This window comes from Pleurodeles waltl, chromosome 4_1, assembly GCF_031143425.1.
Source record: "Pleurodeles waltl isolate 20211129_DDA chromosome 4_1, aPleWal1.hap1.20221129, whole genome shotgun sequence".
In the NCBI taxonomy this organism is placed as follows: Eukaryota; Metazoa; Chordata; class Amphibia; order Caudata; family Salamandridae; genus Pleurodeles; species Pleurodeles waltl.
Window position 1 is genome coordinate 602,934,279 of NC_090442.1, and position 25,604 is coordinate 602,959,882.

Sequence of the window (25,604 nt, forward strand, 5' to 3'; positions counted from 1 at the left end):
GCAAGAAAGGGTATAAAAGAAGGAAATCTAATGACATGGCCTCCTTGTTCACCTGATCTGAACCCCATTGAGAACCTGTGGTCCATCATCAAATGTGAGATTTACAAGGAGGGAAAACAGTACACCTCTCTGAACAGTGTCTGGGAGGCTGTGGTTGCTGCTGCACGTAATGTTGATGGTGAACAGATCAAAACACTGACAGAATCCATGGATGGCAGGCTTTTGAGTGTCCTTGCAAAGAAAGGTGGCTATATTGGTCACTGATTTTTTGTTGTTTTGTTTTTGAATGTCAGAAATGTATATTTGTGAATGTTGAGATGTTATATTGGTTTCACCGGTAATAATAAATAATTGAAATGGGTATATATTTTTTTTTTGTTGAGTTGCCTAATAATTATGCACAGTAATAGTCACCTGCACACACAGATATCCCCCTAACATAGCTAAAACTAAAAACAAACTAAAAACTACTTCCAAAAATATTCAGCTTTGATATTAATGAGTTTTTTGGGTTCATTGAGAACATGGTTGTTGTTCAATAATAAAATTGATCCTCAAAAATACAACTTGCCTAATAATTCTGCACTCCCTGTATGTGCTTTGTCCCGGGCATAAAACTGGGAGAGTTCCTGTGGCGCCACTTCCTCACTTGGCCATCTTTCTAGTTAGTCCAGTATGCTAGTCCCTTCAACACACTGTGGCAGCCTGATCACTCGAACGTCGGATCCTGTCTTCTACATCCTCCGCCCTGAGCTCTACCATTTGGACTTTACTCTCTATATCTGTTAGTCACTCTTTCATTGTCACCAAGTCTGGGGTGATATCTGCCAATTCTCTTTGCGGCTCTGTGACTTGTTCCGCCAGGTGACGGCGGTCGTCTTTCATGATTCCAATGTCTACCACTAAGGTCTCAATCTTCGCCTCCAGTAATTCCCTGAGGGTGGGTATTTCCTGCAAAATATCCTGAAGTGTGGGGCCTAGAGATGCTTTTGTCTGCTGAGGGAGCAGGGAATGCACTCAGGACCTAAAGGTTGGTAGCCAAGATGAGGGACCCAAGTACTTTTCAAGGTGCTGTTAACAGCGGGTTCAAGGCATCTCATGGGAAGTTCAGAGTGCCCCGCTGGTAAGGGGTATCACAGTAAATGTCACCTATCATGAGGATGGTGTCTGGCAAGGTGTATGCCCTGGCCATCAATCCCCTAGGGTCTGTGGACTGTGCCTAGTAGGGCGAGACAGCGCAGGGCAACAACTGCTTGCAGCAGGCAGACCCCGGTCAAGTCAACAAGCCTAAGCAGGGGTTCCCATTACCATCCAGGGTCAGTGGTAAGACAATGAGGTGGATCACTCTTTTGGGAGTAGCCGTATCTAGCTAGGTGAGTCGTGCCAAAGTCCAGAATAGAGTGCCATGGATCCTCTCCCAGTCACCCCAGAATGACTCTTAGGGTGCATCTGTGTGACAGGCAGTGCGAACCTTAGTAAGGGCCTTCAGCATGATCAGTCACCCCAACCCAGTAGTACTCTTTGGGTCCAAGAGCGAAAAAGGCTATGGCTGGGTGCTCTGGTAAGTATGGGGTGTTGTGGTTTAACAGTGGTATTTTCCTTTGCTCTCTTCTCCTTAACATTACACTTCCTCCTCCCCCTTCCCTTACCTCATTGTTGGAACATTTTCTGGGAGTTCAGTAAGAAAGTGCATTGTCTGTCAGATCTGCCCTGTGTGGTGTGACTGGAGACACTTAATTTCAAGAGCTCTACTTGTTAATCAAGAAAAGAATCTTACCTTATCCCTTCGTGATTTATTCTCAACATAACTAGCGATGAGGTTGGGATGCTGTGCAGGGGACAGCAAAGTGTCTTCACCCCTGTGAATTTATCTTTCCAGTCCTGCAGTGCTAAAACCTATGCTGTCTTTGGGCAGAGTTCACCAAGTTCTCATCTGACTTCTGCATCTTCATATTGAAAGTTCCTGGCACACAAAACATAGTTATTTATGGTGAAACGTCTCCTGCAGTTCCTAGTACAGTGGTTCCTGCTCTTCAGCTGACAGTCCTTTCAGCTGCTTGCCTCGTCGTCAGCTGGCCATCCTGTCAAGAGTTCTGTGCCCGTGGATTAAGCTTCCTGAGGAACGCTTATCCCTTCAGGTGAGCTTTGGTGCTCTGTGGGAGCATAGTGAGGACCGTTGTGGTTGGAAAGGTCTGTTGCTGCTGATGGTCCTTTGTTTTAGCCACCTTTCGGCTGTGAGGAACTCATTTTACAGGTGTGTTGTGTCGCTTAACTGGATGGCATTTCAGGATTTGCTGAGAGCTTTGTTGCGGACTGCGCTGGTTGTCGGGCAAGCCTTGGGAACTTAATTTCCAAGTGCAATGTAATCATACAGTCTGATCTTAGACAGCTTTGTAGGCTTGATAAGCGTTTCTTTTAAGGACTGCGCTGGATGTTGGGCAAGCTTTTCTCTGTTCCTCTCCCAGCCTGATGCCGTTTTATGTTCATTGCAGTGCAATGCTTCCCGGCAGTGCCAGCACTTTTGACTGAGCCTTCCATTGTCTTCCTGCTTGGGGCCGCTTGAATTCTCCATTCACGCAGTGTGCTTCCCAGCAGCTGCTGCGCTCCTGTCAGAATGTTTAAGGGTAATTGCCACGCCAGTTGCCAAATGTACCTTTCCCCACAGTGGGTTGGCAGGCATGCATTTCCCCGCATTGGTGTGCTCAGAGGAGTAGTGGTGTCTGCGGCAAGGCAGTCCTTTATTATCCCTCACAGTGTTGAATGCCTGATAGGATGCAGTCGTTTCTGCCTTTTGCTTTGGGAATTGAGCACTAGAGAAGTTCCTAATTACTCTCCCACTGTGTTTGGAGTGCAAAGGAAATGGAAACTTAATCAGCTGTGTTCTTTGAAGGAGGACCGAATGTTATAAAACAATCTTTCTTCGACCTGGACCAGTGGACTGTGCATGTATTTTCCTTCATTGCTGCACTTCCTGTTTCTCCGCCCTCATTTATGATCATACTGCATATGTGACCTTCAACTGTCCATAAAAAGAGGACTTTTAGGGATACACTGCACAGTACGGCACTCATAAATATAGGACTTTCATGCTCTGTCTCGTAAGACAATAATATAAGAATGTTTATAATGTATATAGATAGTCTTTACTCTGCTAGTGGAATAATCACATCTTTATTATTTGTATTAGCCATCCATATTACTTTGTGCATAAGAGCTACTGGATTTAGGCACAATATTCACATCTTTTTATATGTATAGCAATCTGTATTGCTTTGTGTATAAGAGCTACTGGATTTAGGCTCGCATTATATTTTCCAAGGCTGCGCTAGTATTAATTCAGCCCCTCCTTTCATTAATGAAGTAGGTGAACCAGATATACAATGGGAAAGATGGATAAGAATCTTTGAGCCCTATCTTATAGCAGTAGGAGGGGAAAAATTCAGCCCAACAAGAAAGCAGTATGTATTATTACATAACATAGGTATACAGGCTAGGAAAATTTATGAAGATCTCCAGGAGCATGCTACAACAGAAGAAGGAGGAGAGGGAGAAGGACTAAATGTTTACCAATCCACATTAAGTAGTTTAGAGAACTATTTTAAAGAGAAGATAAATGCAGTCTTGGAAAGGCATATATTTTTCTGTAGAGTCCAGGGCAAGAAGGAGAAATTTTATATTACATTGCAGTACTCCGAGGTGCGTTACCCACATGTGAATTTAGCCAACGTACGGATTCCATCATAGGTGATTCACTAGTGAAATGTACAAACAACCCTAATAAAGTACAAGAGAAACTACTTGCTCTAAATTTTAACTTACAAGAAGCTATAGGTATTGCCAGGAGAATTGACCATACAACAGAATGTATAAAAGAAATGAAAGCTTAAACAAAGGGAGAGGTATCTAATGGATCAGGGAGTGTTATTAGTGTTGTGGAAACAGGTGAGATTCATGAAGTAAAGAACATCCATGAACAGAAGTGTAACAAAAGAGGTAATACAAGTGTTACAGATTTGGCAATACTAACCACTTAGTGAATAATCCCAAATACCCTACAAGATATGTGTTATGCAGAAAATTTAACAAAAGGGGACACTGTGTCTAAGATTCTGGAGTAAAGGTGTTGATTTGGAAAAGCTTATAGGCGATAATGTGAATTTGAGAACAGAATAGTTTTTCAAGTGAATCTTATTGAAAGGAATGAAGGTGTTTCTTACCCAACATGTGACATTTGAATGGATAAAGTAGAATGTAATGTGTATGCAGACTTGTGCTCTCTGTACATGCTTGTTAACAACAAGAATTTCAAGGACAAATTTGTAGCCAGAAATTACATGTTAGAACCACCTGACATTCAACCAGGGGCTCCAATAAGAATCCCATTCCATTGGAATGAATGATTAAAATAAGAATATCATTCAAGGGCAGGAGCACTGTTGGAAAAATACACATTTCAGAACAAGGTTAAAAATTTATTAGGATGGAAACATCCAAAAGAATTGGGCATAAAGCCCAACCCTGATAACGAAGAACAAGTACTCTTGATTGATAGATCTCTGAATGGGAATGAGGTATGTGAAGAATTTCTGGAGATCTTTGCAGAAAGAGTAGGACTCCGTAATGATCCGTGATAACGATTTGTGCACAAAATCAAACTTTAAGATAATGCTGTCCCGGTAGCTCACAAAGCTAGACCCATTCCACTGCTTCTGAAAGAACCTCTAAAAAATGAACTAGATGAATTGGAAACCTAAGGTGTGCCCCCAAAGTCATTGCTTACAAAAACAATTCCAACAATATCAGATTATGTGTAGACCTTTGTGACCTAAACTCCAGTGTTTGGGTAGACAGACACCCTCTGCCCAGAATAAATGAAATGTCAAGTCTAATACACAATGCAATGTTTTTTTAGCTTGCTAGCTATTTCAGCAGCTTACCATCAAGTAGCAGTTCACAAAGAGTCCAAACTACTTACGTTGTTTATTACACCCTTTGGAGCATACCACTACTGCAGAATGCCCTTTGGGTTAGCTTCGATGGTGGCAGTGTTCCATAGGTTGATGCAACATGTATTAAAAGATTGCAAAGGCACACTATGTTTCTAAGGTGACATTTTGATTTAGGGTTCCTCAGAGAAACAGCACAATGATGATCTTAGAATGGTTGTAAAAGAACTCAAATTTGCAGGTTTGACCATTAAAAGAAAAACACGCAAACTTTGGGCTACAGCTATTGACTATCTAGGTCACACAATCTCTAGTGATGGCATTAAACCCAAAATCAGCTTAGTTGATTCAGCAAATTGTACCCCCAGTCCTTCCAGCAAAGAAGAACTAAAGTAATTCTTAGGACTTACTGAGTATAGGTCTACATTTGTAAAAAATAAAATAAAATGCGAATGCTCCTAACATAGGCAAGTTTAATGTGAAGTATAAAACCATTTTAACCACTGATTCTAGTAATAGGGGACTTGATGCTACAGTATCTCAAGTGTTAGATGATTTAGAGACCATTATTGCTTTAGCTTCCAGACCACTCAAAGGCCCTGAAATGAATTACTCCACCGTGGAGGAGGAAGTGTTAGCCTGCTTCTGGGGCATCAATTAATCACTGCAAATTCTATTTATGGGGTTTACTGTTCACATTAAGGATGGATCACAAACACTAAATACTAGTATTAGCAACTAAAAGCATTGAAAACACCACCCGTTCATAGACAAGCGGATACTAGGATTACAGGGCTATAACTTCAGACAGAATACATACCAGGTTTAAGGAATCTGGCAGTGGATTGCCTATCTAGGTTATCCTTTACTAATTCTATTAATGAAAATCCCCTACCAGATGAAACACTTCTTTTACTATCCCTGCTATACTAGAAAAGGAATGGGAAGATAATAATAAAATCATGTCAGAACAATTTCAAACATATTGGAACATTTGAAATGACTTATCAATCCAAGGACTTAGATTCTAAAAGCTAACAGAATCATACGTCCAGGAAACGTTTGAGAATGTATTGTAAGTATTGCCCTTGAAGGACACCTGGGAAGGAACTTTACAAAAAGCATGATCAGGGCTTAGAACTGGTTTCCCAGCATCGATAGGATAGTGGAAGACAAAGTATGAGGGTGTTATCCTTGTGGGAAGAGTAATAAAACTAATGTGACACACAAGGCTCCACTCTCTCTGTGACTGTCCTGTCCAAACTATGAGACAAATTGGAATTAAATCTAGTATGTCCTATTAACATTCCAGGGTTAAATAAAAAAAAAGCATCTTTGTATTTATTATCACTCACATTGGTTCATCACCAAAAATTAATAAGCAACGCAAGCACTAAGCCATTAATAGAGGTCCTGCCTGACGCAGTCTCACAAGAAAGCATCCGCAGCACAATAACGGAAAATGGGGTACAATTTGTGCCAGAAGAAATCAAAACCTTTCTAAAGAATTTATCCATCAATCTCATAAGGACACTCTTACACTGTCCCAAGGCCAATGGGTTAGTAGAAAGAACTAATACAACCATCAAGGAAGCAATCCAACAATTTTGCACTACAAACACACCCATACAAAAAGCACTAAGAGACACATTGTGGGCATACCACATACCTTTTATTTCCCTTATAGGAATATTACCCTTCTCGGGCTTCAAAGGGATGAAACCTAGTTCCAAATTTAGCCCTAGCTGGCTTAATGGAGGTCAACCTGTACGGGTGGCCAGGAAAGCTATGACGGAATCTATAAACGATCACCAACAAAAACACAAGTCTTGGTATGGCAGAAAATGTAGAACAAAAGACCAAAAGTGGAAGGTGGGACAATGGTAGCAGTAAACAATCTCTCTGAGTAAGAACAAATTTAACAGATTTTCACAACCATCAAGGGTCTGTAAGTTGAAGCAAAAAAATGTAGTAGTGTTGGAAGACTGCAAAATGTGGAGTCTGGACAGGATAGCGCGTTGTCCAGAAAATGTCATAAATGACATCAACCTACAAAACACCAAATTCCAAGGCAACATAGAAACAAAAAAACAGAGAAAAAGCAAGAGGATTGCACATCCCCCCCAATAGGCTAACAGGTTATGAAAGATAGTCATGTCATGATTAATTGTTTTGATGAATTTTGCAGATGTTATGAATAGTCGTTTTGATCTATTTTTGCAGATATGTAATGGAATAATTAGCAATTTTATTTTTGCTTAAGGGAGGGAGACATGTTGTTGTTTAACAGTGGTACTTACCTCTGCTATCTGCCCCTTAACATTCCACTTCCTGCTGCCCCTTCCCTTACCTCATTGTTGGAAGATTCCTTGGGAATTCATTTAGAATGTTCATTGTCTGTCAGACCTGCCCTGTGTGGTGAGACCGTAAACACTTCCTTTTAAGAGTTCTACTTGTTTACCAATAAAAGTATCATATCTTATCCCTTTATGATTAATTCTCAATTTGGGACTAGTAACAAAGGCTCTTAGTAGTACACTCGGGCCCCACACCCGGTCGACGAGTCCGTATATCAGGATACACTATCCTGAATCAGCCAGTCTGAAGCTTTATGCCCCATAGGCAGGCATGGGAGGAAGGAGGTATCACCGAGTTCAAAGAGTGTACGCCCCTACCCAGGGTCAGCTGTTCAGCGCTTGGAAGGCCCAGATGTTGGCAGCAAAGGAGGGCTGAGTTAGTGAGTAGGCCTCTGCCTATGGGGTCGTCAGTGTCAATGTGGGCTTCATGATGCAGGATACAGCGTTGTGGTCGCGCGGTAGCGCAGTCCCATGGAGAAGCAGACACAGGTGCCAAGCAGGAGGGAGAGGGCAACCCGGTACAATGAAGAGCTGCTTCCAAGTGCTTTGGTTGAGGCATACCACTGGTAGATCGCATTCACCGGGATAGGCCCTGCTAGTGAGTCAAGGACGGCTCAGGTCTTGCCAGCAAGCGCACTGACATCTGTCATAATGTCCCATGGCTACTCTGGTATACCCCTCCGACGGGTTGGGGACAACCTGTGAGCGCCACTCAAAACCACTGATCGCCCCAGACTTGAGTACTAGACCCCCACAGGGCTTTTGCATGGGTGGTCAGTCAGTCAGTCACAGTCACTGCAGCTTGTTGCTGTTCACTGCCGGAGTTGCTCCAACAGTAAGGTCACAGCTCTGCAGCTTTCAGCACTCGCCCTGCTAGGGTCACGATTAGGGTTCAATGTCTTCTGGGCACCCCGCTCTGCATCCACACCAGGCTTTGCGAGGCTCACTTTCGTGTTCTTCACAGCAGTCAGACAAAACCCTCATCTGCCATTTTGTTGGCCCAGCACGTGGCTAAGGCAGTTAGTTTCCAGGGTCTCCAACGGAGATCCAGTGGTCGACCCCAACTCAGTGTACAACGCAGGGAGGAGGGGGGGGGTCACATTTCTGCCAGTAGCTGCCCCGAGATCCCTCAGTGTTATCAGTATGTGGTTGGATGGGGGTTCTCTGGCAGGAGCTTCCAATAGTGTGCATCTTATTCCATTGACACTTGGCCACGCCCAATGTTTCCTACATCTCTTGGCTATTTCTGTGCAAATCTATTTACACTTGTAGGATTTTCTCTGTTGCTATGAACATGATCATTGATGGTCATGGTTTGTTTTACATCGAGATACACTTAATCAATATTTTTCTACAAGTTCCATCTTCAACAAGTGTAACCCAGAGTATAATTACACGTACCTAGAGCAGGTCCTTGGTCAATGCATAGAGAAGACAGTCCTCATTATTTCTACATCATGGTTTAATAGCGCAGTTGAATTATATAAAGAGCAGCATAACTAACACTGCACTGACCATTTTGCCAAATATCTTTCCTTTGAGGTCTGCATTTAACAACGCGGTTTTTAACAGACTGTAGTCGTGACCCACTGGTGGGACGCAAGCCTTTTTAAAAACATTTTTTATAGTGGGTTGCGAAAGTCCAATCAATAAATAAAAATGCCTTTAAAGTCTGTTTTTATCTTGTCACATTTGCTGCGCTTCAAACACAGAGGTCAAATGTCAAGCTGTGTCTTCTGCTGCTTATGTTTTTTAACATGGAATCGGTGTTTACAAACTCCTCTCACTTTGCAGCCAGCGAAAGAAAAGTGAATTATGTGCCAATTTTGCTGGAGTGCATGAAGTGTGAAAGAAAAAGCTATAGGAGTAATTTCTTTGGTAACAGAATAAATGTCAATACCTAGAAATTAACTGTAAATATTCAGCAGTTAGGAAAGCAAAAATGAAGCAAATTTTTTGTAATTCTGAAGTGTGATTGAAAGAAAGATTTTAAAAGCATCAGAACAAATCAAGACACTTTAGTAGTGACTCTTTCAGTGGAAAATTTGCTCTCTGTAAATGACTATTCGCTACCACGGGATGCTTTCTTTATATTAAAAAATCACCTGGCTCATTAAAGCTAGGTGGTTCATGAAAGTTTTAATACTAAAAAGTGGGTTCTGGTTCTAAAATGTTTGGAAAGCACTGATCTATAGTAATTAAAGCCTCTTTGAACAAATTGAAATATTCTTGCATTTTATCTGCCAGGTTGTTCTAGAATGGAGCCGGGACCAATACCATGTTCTGTTTGATTCCTACAGAGACAATGTTGCGGGCAAGTCATTTCAAACTCGGTAAGATTGCTTTTTTTGTCAGTTGCACCTTCTTGGCTTCTACTATTAACTTCTGCCACTTCGAGTTCTGAGTTTTTTTGGACTACAATTGTGGGTCTTCAAACTCCAGACTGGATAATGCCAGCTTTGCTGCTTCTAAACCCGTTCACAGCACCAATAGGCCCTTGTCTGACCCCTCCCGCAGCATAGGGGGAGCAGATGGAGCGGCATCCTGCTCAGATTCCTTACCATCTCTCCCAACCTCACCCTTGCATGACCCACCTGCCTTCCTGCTGACATATTGTTATTCCATCTCTGAAGGCAGAAAACGTCAGAGGTTTTGTCCCCAGAATTGGGAAGAAATGCATGATGTTACTAGGTCGATGCATTTAGCCCTTGTTCCAGGGCGAAAAGTTATAATAATTGGAATTTTCCTTGAGGATGTCAAACAAAATTGGACATTCTGTTCCCATGGCATCACCACACCAAATTCCGAGACACTCCCAATGAGTGCCTTAGTGTCATCACCGTCTTTGCTAAATTATTATGATTAGTAAACTTTGTCTATTTTTCCAATGCCTTGGTAAATAATTGTAATTCGCTTTCCCCCCTGAATTTGTCACCTTTTGTGTGTATCTGTCACCCCTGAGCTTTCCATTATTTAGCATAAGGTTTGGAGCAGCTCTTCATCAACGTGCATATAGCTTTGTAATTTAATTTATTTTTAATTATTAGAAAAATACGTGCATTATCCTTTAAATTGCATAAGTTAAATATATCAATTCAAATTATAAAGAGCCTGCTGTATGTACAGGAAGGTCACACATAGCAGGCATAAATTGACACACATGTTCTCTGATCTACCTATCATTTGTCAGTGCGAACTATGTGCTAATAACCAATCTAATGCATATTAATTTGGCCGGTCGCAATTTTCGATCGCCCTGAGACCTGTCTGGTAATACTGGGTCGAAACATCGACCCCGCCCATCCCTGGGTATTTCTAGGGTTCACTGAATGTGAAGCATAAGCAAAAAATTTGTAGATAGTCTTCTCTGAACCGAAATTTAAAGATATCATCAATCTTGGACTACTCAGTATCTGTGTACATTCTTGTATATAAATATATATGTTCACTCCTCACTAGCACTGCATCATCTGCACTATGATTCACTGTATATATATATTGCACCCGATTGTTAATATCATCAATTGAATAATACATCTGTGATAAAGAGAAAAGAGGGTGTGGTTGTTTCATTTTTCCTGTCATGCACTGTATGTGATGGAACAGGCATGTCTAACATACATGTATGATGTTTTTCTGATTACCTTAGAGCAACAAAATAGGTAATCTCACAAATGAGTCCCACAGGATGATTGTTTAATTATACATTGTTGCCTTAGTGTCCTTGAGCATATAGGGTTGTCCTTGTGACTTGTACATAAATTGGAGTTTTTGGGCACGTAGGAGCACAGCTCATATGAAGAAAGGTTACAACCTGCTTGTATTGACCTAGAACCTGCTGAAAAATATTTATTTCATAGACGTATTGCTAGTTTATGGTGTGGTCGGTAGGCTCTGTGCAACTGACTTCTTTAACAAGCCTACAACCCACTCCCTCCTGACACAGCCACATAGTGTACCAATCAAGTAACCTTGCAGCAAATAGCGCTTGCCAGAATTAATGAGAGATTAGGTAGGTTGAAGGGTTCCTATTGCTGGGATCTCATACCGTGGGCATGAAACGCTGCATACATGTGTCTTTGTGATCACCTGCAGAAGAAGAAGCCCTGTGTCGGCAGGTCCAACATCTTTTTGCAGTGTAGTCCACTTGCAGTGTGATACGTTGTAGGAAAGTACCTTCTTTCTTGGTATGGTTATCCCCTTTTTCTGTCTGATGTCAGTGTGTTTGACTGTTCACTGGGATCTTGCTAACCAGGACCCCAGTGATTATGCTCTCTCCCATAACTCTGTATTTCATCCCACAATTAGCACACTGGTGCCCCACTGTAAGTCCCTAGTATGTGGTACCTAGGTACCCAGGGCAATGGGGTTCCAGGGATCCCTATGGGCTGCAGCATATATTTTGCCACCCATAGGGAGCTGAAACAAAGGGTTCTGCAGGACTGCCGTTCCACCCCGTGTGTAAAGGTGCAAGCACCCTTTCACTGCCACTTTTCACTGCACCATGTCACTTATAAGTCACCCATATGGCAGGCCTTCTAGCCCAGAGGGCAGGGTGCAAAGTACCTGTTTGTGAGGACACCCCTGCACTAGCAGAGTTGCCCCCACAAACTCCAGGCCCGTATTCCCTTTGTGAGAGGAGGGATGCCATTTTTTCGCATGTACTGGACATAGGTCAACACCTATGTCCAGCTACATAATGGTGACTCCGAACATAGGCATGTTTGGTATCAAGCATTGGTTGTATGATTTCATGCACATTGGGGGCTCCTTAGAGGACCCCCAGTATTGCCGTTACAGCCTTCTGAGGTTTTCCAGGCAGCCCAAGCTGCTGCCACCTCACCGACAGGTTGCTGCCCTCCTGTTGCTTGAGCATCTCAGGCCCAGGAAGGTAGAACAAAGGATTTCCTTTGGGATATGGGTGTTACACCCTCTCCCTTTAGAAATAGGCATTACAGGCTTGGGAGGGGTAGCCTTCCCAAGCCACTGGTAATGCTTTGAAGGACATATTTGGTGCCCTCCTTGCATAAACCAGTCTACTCCGGTTCAGGGACCACCCAGTCCCTGCTCTGGCACCAAACTGGACAAAGGAAAGGGGAGTGACCATTCCCTTGTCCATCACCACCCCAGTGGTGGTGCTCAGAACTCCTCCAGAGGATCCCTGGGTTTTGCCATCTTGGATTCATGGTTGGCAGGGAACTCTGTGGGCATCTGAGGGGCCAGTGCAGACAGGTGACGTCAGAGCCCCCTCCTGATAGGTGGTCACCCAGCTAGGTGATCAGTCCCCCTTTCAGGGCCATTTAGGGTCCCTCTCTTGGTTATTCCTCAGATTCGGTTTGCAAAACTCCAGCAGGATTCCTCTGCAGCCTCTACTTCTGACCAAAGAAACTCCATCTGGACGCCCCAGGCCCCGACAAGCTGCAACAAAGAAGCAAGACTCCTCCTGCAACATTGTATCCACGGCTCCTTCCAACAAATGCAACATTTCCCCGGTCGTGCATCCTCTGAGGGCAGCCCATCTTCAGTCTGCACCAGAAAGAAGAAGGAATCTCCCTTGGGCTGAAGGACTCACTCCCCTGCATCTGCAGGCACCAACTGGCGTGGGACCCCTTTTCGTAATGCTGCGTGGGCTCCTTCTTCGACTTTCGTGTCCCCGTCCTGTGGGACTCCTGTGGGTGCTGCCTGTGCTTTTGTGGGTTTTCTGTGTTGCTAACGGCCCCCCTCTGACTCCTCCTTCTGCTTCGAGTCCACCTGGTCCTTCGTGGTCCCCAGCAGCTCCACTTTCTGCCAACCGCGTGTTTTGTGTGCCAAGGCTTGTTGGTGGAATCCGAAGACGCAAACCTGACTGCAATTCTCCTTCTGACTAGGGACATCACCTGCATCCTCCAGGAACTAGACTTCGTCTTCTTGGGTGCAGTACTGACTCTCCTTCATCACCGTCGACTCATCTCTTGCACCTTCAGTCTGGTGGGTAGGGGCTACTAACCTTCCTGGACTCTGCTGTGCTTGTTGGACTTGGTCCCTTCTTCCACAGGTCCTCTTGTCCAGGAATCCACTGTTGCAGTCTCTTCTGGGCTTTGCATTATTCTTCTATTCTTCCAAGTTGGTGTCCTGGAGAATTTACAGTGATTTACTCCTGGTTTCCTGGTCACTGGGTGGTGTTGCAGTACTTACCTTTGGGCTTTCCCAGTACTCCCAGCTCCCCTCCACACACTCCACTTACCAAGGTGGGGGACCGACTCTCGCATTCCACTTTTTTAGTATACGGTTTGTGCTCCCCCAGTGCGATTTCTCTCTATTGTGATTTTCACCAGTTGCACTATTTTCTAACTGTTTTTATGCCTATTTCTTCATACTACTGTATATAATTTGTGTATTACTTACCTCCTAAGGGAGTATAGCCTCTATGGTATTTTTAGTATTTGTGTCACCAAAATATTTATTTTTGTAACACTGAGTGTTTTCTATCATGTGTGTAAGTACTGTGTGACTATAGTGGTATTGCATGAGCTTTGCATGTCTCCTAGATAAGCCTTGGCTGCTCATCCACAGCTACCTCTAGAGAGCCTGGCTTCTAGACATTGACTACGCAACAGTAATAAGGGATACCTGGACCTGGTATAATATCATAGGCACCCACCACACACCAGGCCAGCCTCCTACATATGTAGGAGCAGTCCTTGGCTCTTGACAGCAGTGCTGGTGATGAGCAGGATATAGACCTTGCCACCTGTGTTGATACGATGACCTTCACTGATGCACTTTTATCTGAATCCAGTAACCAGGTTACAGGTTGTGACAGTCTTTGTAGGGGCTGGTGTGTAGTGCAGCCATGACCTCAGAGTGTATACTGTTAAAACAGCAGATCAGTTATTTGCAATAATCTATATTCACATTATCAGACACTTGTTAATCAAGTAAAACTGGAGGAAGGGAATGAGAGAAGCATGACAATTTCATATAAGCTCAACGTAATCTTTTTGTTATATGATTCTCATTGACATTAGGACTTAAGGTGCGGCATTAGGCCATTTATATCAAGATTTGTTAGATATTTTACACATTTTGTTTTTAAATATTCTATATAATATACATTGTTCTATGTATTATATTGTATATCATTCTACCTTTCCCTGAGGACCCTGTGATAAGTGCAGTGGAAATGTTTTTGGATCCCTAAAGCTTGGTATATTTCCTGAACTACTGATCACACAAAATGAATTAATTGTGACTTCCAATCTTGAGCAGGAGTACAAACCTAGGGGGAAAGTCTAGGATCATTGTTTTGGTCACAGTGGTAGCATCAGCTAGTTTCACCCATCGATATAACAAATAATCCCAAACTAACACACAGAAATTAGAGCAGCACCAAGGAATTTGAATGGAATCTATGTGAACATGTACAAAAGGCCTCCCTGGGGCAGGATGGGCAGCCTGTGTTGTTTTGGTGCTCCCTCCTACATAGTAAGCTTAACGGACAGCACATAAGTGACAGTGCACTTGAACAATGGAGGTTACGTAAGGTGCAAAGCAGTGGGTGCTTGCAACACAGATCATACCATCTTTAATGAAAGGTGCAACCCAATGATATAAACAGGCCTGATTCAGTAACAGTATTCAGTATTCTAGGAGCAACCACTTTTATATTCTTGTCATACCACAACCCATCCGAAATCTTGAGACACCTTGTCCAAATCATCTTTTCACTTTCTAGTCTTGCTGCTGTAGGGCTGTGAGATTCTGCATAGTAAGCATAAGAGGTAGCCTGGGGAACATACTGGGTACATCGGAATTGGAAGATAAAGCAGAAGTTTTAACAGCTTTATTAGCAAGTGTTTCCCCGGATACTTCATCTCGGATAGATTGGTGGGCAACAGACATATTTTGCAAGACCGATTCTGACATGGAGTCCTTTCTTATTTTTGTAGATAGTTTATTGTCTTCCACCATGAGGCAATACAGTACGACTCCTTCCTCTTCAGTCACCCATCAACTGTCCCACATAGAATCTCATGCCCCTGAGATTCCCCTAGATGACATCATTCACTTAAAGGAGTACACATTACAGATAGGACCACACCGCATCTCCCTCCTTTAAATTGACAACATTGTAAAATCTACATATAGCTCTCACTAAATTAATACAGCAATAAGGAACAGTAGTGAATGAGAAAATGAATTATCATATTGAAAAACAAACACAGAATTATTCCAAACTTAGAAATGATTAAAAAGGAAAACAGTTTGGGAAAAAATTATAACAATATTTTACCTAAATAACATATAGGAACAGCACTAAGGAACCTATACAAGAATAGAAGTAAACTGTTCATTTAACGTGTCACATTACTTGATACACAAAATGTTAAAAATTTTTAGGGCACTCCCTCTTTCTCAGGCTCCTCCTAACCTCTTCACTTCAATCAGAATCTCCCCCAAACTTCTCTTCATATATATCCTTCAGAGTAGTCTCTCTATTCACACATTTGGCTAACCATGACTTACTCCAAACCTCACCTCCCTCCAAAACTACTGCATTCTTTTTTTTACCTTTAATTGCTTTTGGTCCCATAAATATGGATTCCTCCTTTAGGACCCCACATGGGTCTTTTGATATAGACCATATCACCTTCATGCCAAACTCTTTGACGCACACAATGCCTCTCATCAAACCTCTTCTTGTACTTAGCTTGATTGGCAATCACTTTTTCACGAATGGGTTTTTCTCCATCTGGTAACATTACATTACTTCTCCCTCTTGAACACAACCACAACAGGTTTAATTTAGAACCAGCTAACCTGCCTCTCAACACTCGGAGAGGGGACATTCCAGTAACAGCATTGGGTGCGTTTCTGTGAGCCCACAATTTCTCTCTAAGGACAACTGTTAAAGGTAGCTTATTTTCAAGAGCAATTTGTACACTTGCTCTTACTAACAGGTTAATTTTTTCAACCAAACCATTCGCTTGAGCATAGAGCGCAGTACGGAAATGAGAAATCGCTAAACTTTTAAGAAGGTTTTCCATCTCTTGTGAGGTGAACTGAACACCATTGTCTGCAATTATTACTTTGAGAATTCCTTCACAAGTGAAAACATCAGTCAAAAATTCTATAACAATCTTATTGGTGATTGAATGCACACAATTAACAGTGACCCACTTAGAGGTGCAATTGACTAGGACAAATCTCTCACTTGGTGGTAATACTTCAAACGGTCCAGTCAAATCAAATCAAATCCTAATTTGAACCACGGTTCATCTGGAACAGAAAAAAGGAACAAAGGGACAGTTCTCACAATTCTAGACGTAACATTACCTGCACATTGTATGCAATCCCTATTAAGCACTTCCACTTGCCTATCTAAGCCTGACCACCAGTAACCTTCTCTGATGCTAGCTTTAGTAAGATTCCTACCTAGATGCTCCTCGTTAATTAGTTTAATTAGTTTCTCATATAACTCCCAGGTGAAACCAATCTGTCACTCCTGTATAAATTACCCTCTGTGATACTCAGTTCACCTTTGACACTCCAAAATGTCTTAGCTCCACTGTTTAAACTGGCCATCCCTCCACTACATATTAAGAGACTAACTTGTGAACCGTGTCTTTTTCACAGTCCAAACACCATTCGTCTTTGTCAGTAGCTGATTCCTTAACCCACAGTATTGGAAGTTGATCATCTGGAACATAATCTCTAAAAGGTAATCTGAAGAGTAAATCAGCAGGAATATTTTTTACCTGACAAATACTCAATTCGGAATTTAAATTCCATTAGACTTTCTACCCAACGTTTGATGTGTGGAGTTGTGTTTTCAATACTTCGGCAGGCAAACATCTGTACAAGAGGTCTATGATCACTCCTGAGCACAAATGGTAGACCCCAGAGGTAATATCTAAAATGACTTAGTGCAAGCTAGTGCCTCCCGCTCTACCACAGAATACTGTTCTTCTGATCCTTTAAGAGAACGTGATGCAAAAGCTACTACTTTTTCCTCTCCTTCTACTACTTGTGAAAGAACCACACCAAGACCCTTGAAACTGGCATCAGTGGACAATAATGTTTTTAGTTTTACATCAAAATGACCTAGAGTAGGCGTTTTGACTTAGCTAATTCTAATTTGGGCTTAATACCATCTTCAGAGATGGTGTGACCCAGATATGAAATGGTGCCCACTCTAAATTTGCATTTTTCCCTTCTTAAAGTCAAACCATTGTCCTTTAGTCTCTTAAGCACTGCTCTCAAAGCCACATCATGCTTGTTCACATCCTCACCATAGATAAGCATATCACCTTGAAAGAATAATATAAAGTCAAGACCCTTGAGTACCTCTTTCTTCACTCTTTGGAAACATGCAGCAGCAGAAGCTAACCCAAACGGCATCCTGATAAATATGAATGCTCCCAAAGGAGTGACGAAAGAGGTAAGGTGTCTTGAATCTTCATGAAGTAAAATCTGATGATATGCTGCCGATAAATCCATCACAATGAATATTTTGGCTTCAGTTAGCATGGCCAAAGTTTCATTGATGTTTGGTAGAGGTTGGCGATCTACCCATATGCACTGGTTGAGACCTTTTAGATAAACACACATTCTTATTTTTAACCCATTATCTTTTGGAGCTAGTACTATAAGAGCTAACCATTCCGAGGCCTCAATTTTTTCAATGACTCCTAAACCCAGCAGTCTGTCAAGTTCTTCTTGCAGACGATTCAGCATTAAATGTGGTAATTTCCTTACTTTGTATACAGTCGGTTTAGCATTAGACTTCAAAATGATTTTATTTGAAATTTGCCAGTAACCCAAGTTTGTCATTAAAAACTTCTGCAAACTCATTCACAATATTGGTATCCGCGCTTACATGTGATATAGATAAAACCTGGCCAGGTGAATTTGGATTTAAAATAATACCCAAATCTCTCTGGTGCCTCCAGCCTAAGAGATATCACCACGCTTTGCTACGTAAACTGTTTCTACCGTTTCACGCCCTTTACATTTTATTGTCATGACAGAGTAGCCAAATAAATCAATCTTCTGTCCGCCATAGCCCATAGGTTCGATGTCTGGTGGAGGTAGTTCAATTTTGTCATCCCCAAAAATTGTCTCCCAGTTCTTGTCACCAATTAACATGAAAGGAGATCCAGAATTTGCAAAGACTGGGACAGTCTTTCCATCAATTTGAATGTCACACCTCCGCATGACCAACTTAGTTTATTTTCCTCCTTCAGCTTGCTGGTTTTCACTACTTGAGGAGATAACATGTAATATAATTTGTTGATTTGTTATTGTTTCATCCACAGAGTTTACTTTAGAGTTTCTGCAAACTTTCGCTAAATGTCCCTTCTTTCCACAATTTCTGCAATTGATATTTCTAGCAAAACATTTGGGGTTATTTGCTAAATGCCCTGGATTGACGCTTTTATAGCATCTGATTTTGGAATCTGTTTGCATGTCACTACTGACCCTCATTCGTCCAGTTACTTTCTGTACAATATTCCCTTCTTGAACATTATCAAGGATTGAAACTCTAACTTAATCTAGTTCCACCTCCACTTTAGCCAATGTCGAAGAGGACTCTGTTGAAGTATAAAAATTGGATCTAGCATCTTTTATTTCTTTGACCCAAAATGTAGCATGTTCCATGCTCTCAACAATGGTTATCGCTTCTTGCAAGGATGGGTTCTTTGCTAATAATTTCTCCTGTATCCTTGGGTTGTTAGTACATTGTACAAGTTGATCTCTTTATAAGAGACTCAGTCAGGTCAGCGAATTCACATGTTTGTGCTAGTGTCTTGAGGGATGCAGTATAATTTCATACTCTCTCATCTCCAGCTTGCATTCTCATAAATATTTGTGTCCCTCCATGACAATATTTATTCGGGTTCCACAATGTTTTTCAAGCATCATAACTGACATTTCAAATACATCCCTGGGTTTCCCATCAGCAGTACCAATACTTATTAAGTCAAGACTATCATAAATATTTCTTCCTTCAATACCTAAATTGTGCAAAGGAATGCCTTGTTTCCTTGCAGGGGAACATTTTTCACCACCAATACCAATTAAATAAGAATCAAACAAATATATCAATTTTTTCCAAGGTAATATGGGTCAACCCGTTCAGATAAAAATTGTGGTGGTTGAGACATACTGAGAAGAGAGTGGTGTGACATGTTACAATAGCAATCAATTTAATAGACTAAAATAATAATACAAATAATAAAATATCATAACAAGCTAGCATAAATCAATAAAACTGGCTAAAATAAAACATTTTTTTATCCAAGATACCTTCAGCTATTAGAACCCGAAATGCAGTTCATTAAGTGCAGTATAAGAAAATGTTGAACAGTTTCCTTTTCCTTGTCACACTTGATAATTCATCATTACTTCCTGAATTCCCCAGATTAAAAAAACAGGAAGTGTCAGCAGTGTTCTAGTTTCTAAATGCAACGTAGTACCAGCCAGTGAAGTAATTCATCTTCACTTCCTGAATGCCTCGGATTAAAAACAGGAAGTGGCAGCAAAGTTCTAGTTTCCAAATTCAACGTAGCAACAGCTACAGAGGACGGAAGTGTCCAGAATATTTCTTCATATATATCACGAAACGCGGCTGAATTCAACAAGAAATCGGTTCCTATTGTACGTATCTATGTCTTTTAAATAATGTAAGAGCTTGTGCTAAGTATCACGCTCGTTGTTTAAAATACTGTAAAATGTGTGCTTGCGACGCGATCCGTGAGCTGCAGATGCACTACTGTAATTGACTCTGCATAATCGCCACAGTGCTGTAGAATAAGGAAAAGGAAAGTCTAGGCAAAGCTAACTCATGGATTATGCACAACAGTGCGGTGAATAAAGTCTAGACTAAAACATTATAAATATCCAAAAGTCACAATGCCACTTCCATATGGAATTTCAAAATCAACTTGCACTCGTTGAAAACTTTACGCAGGATTCATATAAAAATAGGTGGATGCTTCAGCTCGTCGCCACTTGACACGGAGCCCTTTCTTATTTTTGTAGGTCGTTTATTTGCTTCCACAGTGCGGCTCCTTCCTCTTCAGTCACCCATCGACTGTCCCACATAGAATCTCATGCCCCTGAGATTCCACTAGATGACATCATTCACTTAAAGGAGTGCACATTACAGATAGAACAACAACACATTCGTAATCGGAGTACCTACAGAGAGGTAAAGAAACATTCTTAAAACCATAAGACACCAAAGTATGAGCGACTCCTGAAGGCATATTTTGAATCAGGTATAATAGTAACATTTTTCTGAGTAGTTAGAATGCATGCATGTGTAAGAACAATTAGTTCTGCAACTTGTGCAAAATGCACTTGTAGTAAACCTTGGCTGCTAGCATTGTTGTGTGCAGACAGTGTATCCAGCACCAAGCTTACCTTCATCATTTTTAAGGCAAGAATCTTCAACACAATACACAATTTATCAGTTTGGCAGAGGTGCCTCAGTGAGATCATTGCAGGGCTTTGTGAGGTGGGCAGTGGTTAGAGTACATCCTAGAGGTTCCCCATCAAAGACAGTGGAACACATTGAGGCTGGGTTTAGCACAGGATGTTTTACAAAGTTAATATAAGAAGCAGGACACAACAATGCTTATGTTGACAGCAATAAGTGTTCTGTTTTAGTAGTCTGTATTAATGCCACCAACTTATAAGGCAAAGCAACATTGAGAGGTGATACTAAAAAACAAGGAGGCCAACATCCGGAACAGTGCTCAGACATGAAAGCAGGCCTGCTGCTACATCATTGAGAGCAGTAGAATAATAAGCAATTAATTTCCACTTGTCACAATGGTCCAGAGGCAACACTCCAAGAAACAATACAGAATGAAAGGCTTCTTATAGTCAAGCAAACCTAAAATAGGGTCCGCAGACAATGCATTTTTCAGAGACACAAAGGCTTGTTTGGTTTCCACTGATCAGGACAAATGTTTAGGGGTATCTATTTTTTATTAAGTCCTGTAAGTGTTTCGGTATTTTAGCATAACCTAAAGTCCATATATGGTGGTAATTTGCTGTTCCTAGAAGAGTGGTTGGTCTTTGAAGGTAATTACTGGAAGGGGTAATTTACAGATAGCTTGTATACAATCAGCAGATAGGAGTCTTTCTCCTGCAGAGATGTTGTGACTTAGGCATCGAACACAAAACAATTGCAGCATTTCCCTAGAGACTTTAAGCACTCACTTAGCTAGTTGAGGGTAGAGATGGAGAGAATCACGTTTGCACTGGTCTATGGAATCGGCTCCACTAACAAATCAACATAATGAATCAAGGTAGAACCATATGAGAAGACCCAAGTGTCTAAATCTTTCCTAAATGCTAGTGAAAATATTGAGGCTGACTCTGTATACCCTTCTGGAAGCTTAGTCCTTATCATTTGAGAGCTGCTCGATGATAACACAAAAATAAGTGGACTCTCAGGGTTAGGGGACAGAAAAATAGTAAAATGTGTCTGTGCGTGTAACACACGAGCGGGTAATAGCAAGGTGTGGTGCAACAAAGAAACTGGGGAAAAAAACAACTGCATTAATGGGTTGCTGTAAGAAATCAGGTTTTTGGTTGAGAGGATGAAAACTAACAACCACAGTCTTTGTGGGGGTGCACCACAAAACTCTCTAAATTCACCTGTACTTAACCGTCTGGTAGCTTGACATGAAAGACGTCAGGCTTAACGTAGAGGTAATGTGTTAAGTATTAATGCAGCACTCAAACTGTAATAAAGTGAAAACATAATACAATAAAAATCCCTAGCCAATTAAAAGAAAATAGAACACATTTGCATAAATAAAATACCAGGAAAACAAAATTCCTATCAGTGGAACTGGAGAAATGCAATTTTAAAGTTTTAGGTAGATATAGCTCCTAAAAGCACAAAACGCTAATTGCGGTGATCTGGTCATCCTAGACCGGAGGAAGGTTACAACTTCAGGCCGAGCACGGGATGGAAAGAGGGACCAGGTTAGACCCCACTGAAAAAGTTACCTTGTCGAAGTCTGGCACAAAGAGCAAGTCCGGCGCTACAGAGAACCCAAACTTTAGGATTTTATCTTTTTATTTTTTCTTGTGGAGGTGCTCTCATTGATGTCAGCTAAGGGTCCAGGTCCTGGAGGCCAGTTCTTTAGGATCAGAATTCACTCCAGCCGATGCCAGCAGCCACCTTAAAGCAGGTCTAGTTGCAGACAGTAAGCTGGGCAATTGCATAGAGGCCTCTGGAGCTTGCTGTGTCCCTGTAGCTCAGAACAGGAAGTCAGCCACCGGAACCTTGCAGTCACTCAGGTTAGCCTGGGCTGACGGGAGCAGGTCCAGTCTTCCTTCTCAGAGAGCACAACAGGGCAGTCCTCTGAAGAACAAGACAGGCCTCAACCAGCAGGGCAGTCTGCTGGGGAACAAGGCAATCCTACTTCCATAGTGTCCAAAAGTCCAGGAGAATACTGAAGAGTAGCCCTGGAGGTCTTATATTTATACATGGTGCCAGACTTTTAAGTAGGGGGTTCCCTATACTCTCTCCACATTTGGTTCTGGAAAGTTCTTCCCATCTCCAGTCAAGGCTCCAAGATGTCTGGGGTGACAAAAGATTAGTGTCAGGTTCCTCAACCATTCCGTCAGGATGACCCTCTCGCAGGTATTCCCAGGACCCGCTGTTTACTGTCTGGGCCCAGTACACATTCTTATTGGGGAAGCCATTAGCATGCCAAGGCAGATGGAAACTTGTAGAAGGCCTCAGAGGCTCGTGGGCAGGAAAATGCCAACTGTCTAAAAGTGGTATATTTAAAATTGTAATCTAAACTTCAACTTTGTCATTGAAGAGAATTTTAAATTACAAATACATTGAGTCTAAGAATTATATTTCTACATGCAGCCAATCAAAAGTTAGCATTTATTAAGTGTAATAATTCATATCAATGTAAGTCTACAGGAGGGGCAGGCCTTACAGTAGTGGAAAACAAATACAGGATTTTTTCACTACCAGGACCTGTAAAACTTCAACCCATATGTCCCATGTTTTAAGTACAATGCACCTTGCCCTACCTCAGGGGTGACTTATATGTATTAAAAAGAACGTGGAATCCCTTCATCCCCACTCTTGGCCCTCTCAATTCTCTCCTATCCTTGTTCCCACCTTCCCCCTCAGCCCTTCTATAGCATTTACAATACTTGAATGGTGGACACATATGTCAGTGTGCAAGTTCAAGAAATTAGCAGAAATTCACCTTTATTTGGTTTACAATTGTTAACTGTCATCCAGACAGCTTTGGTAGGGCACACTTACATTATTTCATTAAATTAGGCATCTCTATTGGTGGCTAATGCACTATTGTCCTTAGGGGTTTGTTGTGGCCAGTTTGCTTTAGTGACTAACCAGTCTCAGATTTCTGTTGGCATAATAGTTGATTCATATCGGCTCCTTTAGGGTTGTTGCATTCAAAACTGTTTGCAATTCTTCACTAGGTGTCTTGGACGGGAGGAGGGTTCCTGAATATTGACTGAACTGTCCATTAATATACAGAAGACTAGATGGAGACCAGGGAATGTGTATGGCTGAGTCCAGGATACTGTATAAAGTGTTGGAAGGCATCTAGTTGGGTCCGAGTAATGGCACTAGAGTCACTGCTGTGATGAGCACTAGGGACATGGTTTGCCTGCTGGTGCTTGGCTCAAGTTCTAGTTTTTCAGGGCTTTGTTCAGCAGTTTGTTGCAAACCATCCCAGGTAAGAGTCCGACTAAACGCTATCACTCTTCAAGCTCACTCTTCAGACTGGTGAGGTTCTGTTCAAGACTGCATTAGAGGTGACAGCTAGACTATCATTCGCTCAGTCTCTTTGCTGTTCCTAGGGATGACTGCACTGCTGTTAATCACACCACTGCTGGTGGTATTTCTTTGTTCCCTTGAGGCCTTCCTACCTGTGCTGGCCCTGGTTAGGGCCATATGACTAGTGCTTACTGTCATCAGACAGGGCCATCAGCTAGTTCTCACTGTCATCAGGCACTATTGTTGTTGAGGCTGCGGCTCCTTCAACTGGAATGGCAAAACATAGGAAAGCCATTAAAGTCTCCTCTCTACCTTCTTAAATGCAGTGATTTGGGTGGCTGCAAACTTGGATCCTCTATCCCTCATGTCACTAATTTGGTGTCATAATTTCTCTTAGGTGTTTTCAAGACTCCTCAGTTGAGTTTCTTGCTAGTGTATCAATTCAGGAAGGCCAACCACTGCTCTGGTGAGGTTTTGGCTGGGGTACTTAAGTCTTCCTTTAAAATTATTTAGTTCTCCATCAAATGTACCTTCCTTGGGGGAACACCTGTTTTTATTACCCTCAATGCATTTAGTCCAAGACGTTATACACTGGTACATGCTTCTTCCATACTGGTTGAAGATGTTGTAGGGATGGGGCTCCCTCTAGCTGGAACGTTATTCTGTTTTGATTCTCTCCTTTCCATTGTCAGCTAACGTACATTCACTTTAGTCAAGAAAGGAAACTTTTAGTAGTCTGACACATTTTGCCACAGTTCTTTTCCAAGTAGGAGATGGGGGGAAGAGTTCAGTGTAAGAGAGGGGTCTTTCAAATTTCTATGCCAGTTCATCCTAGAAGCTAGGTTTGAAAGTGCACTTGTGCTTATCCATGGCTCCCTTGCAATTGGAACACAACCCACAGAAGATCCAGGGCAGCTGCACCGATGTGTATCTCTTTTATCATTGCTCATCCAGAAGGCTGCTCTAGGGACCTAAGCAACCACACCTCGTCCCCTCTGAGCCTTCAGCTCTAAATCTGTGCATTATCACTCATGCATTTATATACTAGTTCTCGGGGGTTCTCTCCTTTCCTGCCTAGCAATTTTCTTCCCACCATCTCCAGATGATTTATATAGGAAACTGAATGTTTAATCAATGAAAGTTTAAAAAAAAAAAAAAAAAAAAAAAAAAAAAAAAAATACTCCTCTTTCAAAATGGATTGCTTACAACTGTCTTACCTGATTGGCAAGCTGACGTCTTCCTGAGTTCATCAAAGGAGAAACCTCCATCTTACCTTGGCATCTTGAGTTATCAAATGGAGGCCTAGCTCAGCTCCAGTCACTGCTTCCTGCAAAGTCTGTCTCATATTTAATTTGAGCCTGTAAAGTGTTTGTTGCAGAAATTAATAGTCTGTTATACACAGAAACTATAGATAAGGGCATCCCCTATATCCCTGCATTGGAGACAAGGGAAGACAATGTGTTTTAATTTCATAATATTACATATATTGCATTTGGGTGGAAAGAGCATCTCTCTTATTCTTCC

General features: G+C 41.8%; 1 protein-coding gene across 2 annotated transcripts in view; it reads left to right on the forward strand.

Annotated features, from left to right (window-relative positions):
- The window catches only part of GNPTAB (N-acetylglucosamine-1-phosphate transferase subunits alpha and beta), a 417,324-nt gene that overhangs the window by 51,853 nt on the left and 339,867 nt on the right, over positions 1-25,604 (forward strand). For both annotated transcript variants that reach the window (XM_069229013.1, XM_069229014.1), the window contains exon 2: positions 9,551-9,636. In XM_069229013.1, coding sequence (XP_069085114.1) covers positions 9,551-9,636 — 86 coding nt within the window. The remainder of the gene's footprint in view (positions 1-9,550; positions 9,637-25,604) is intronic.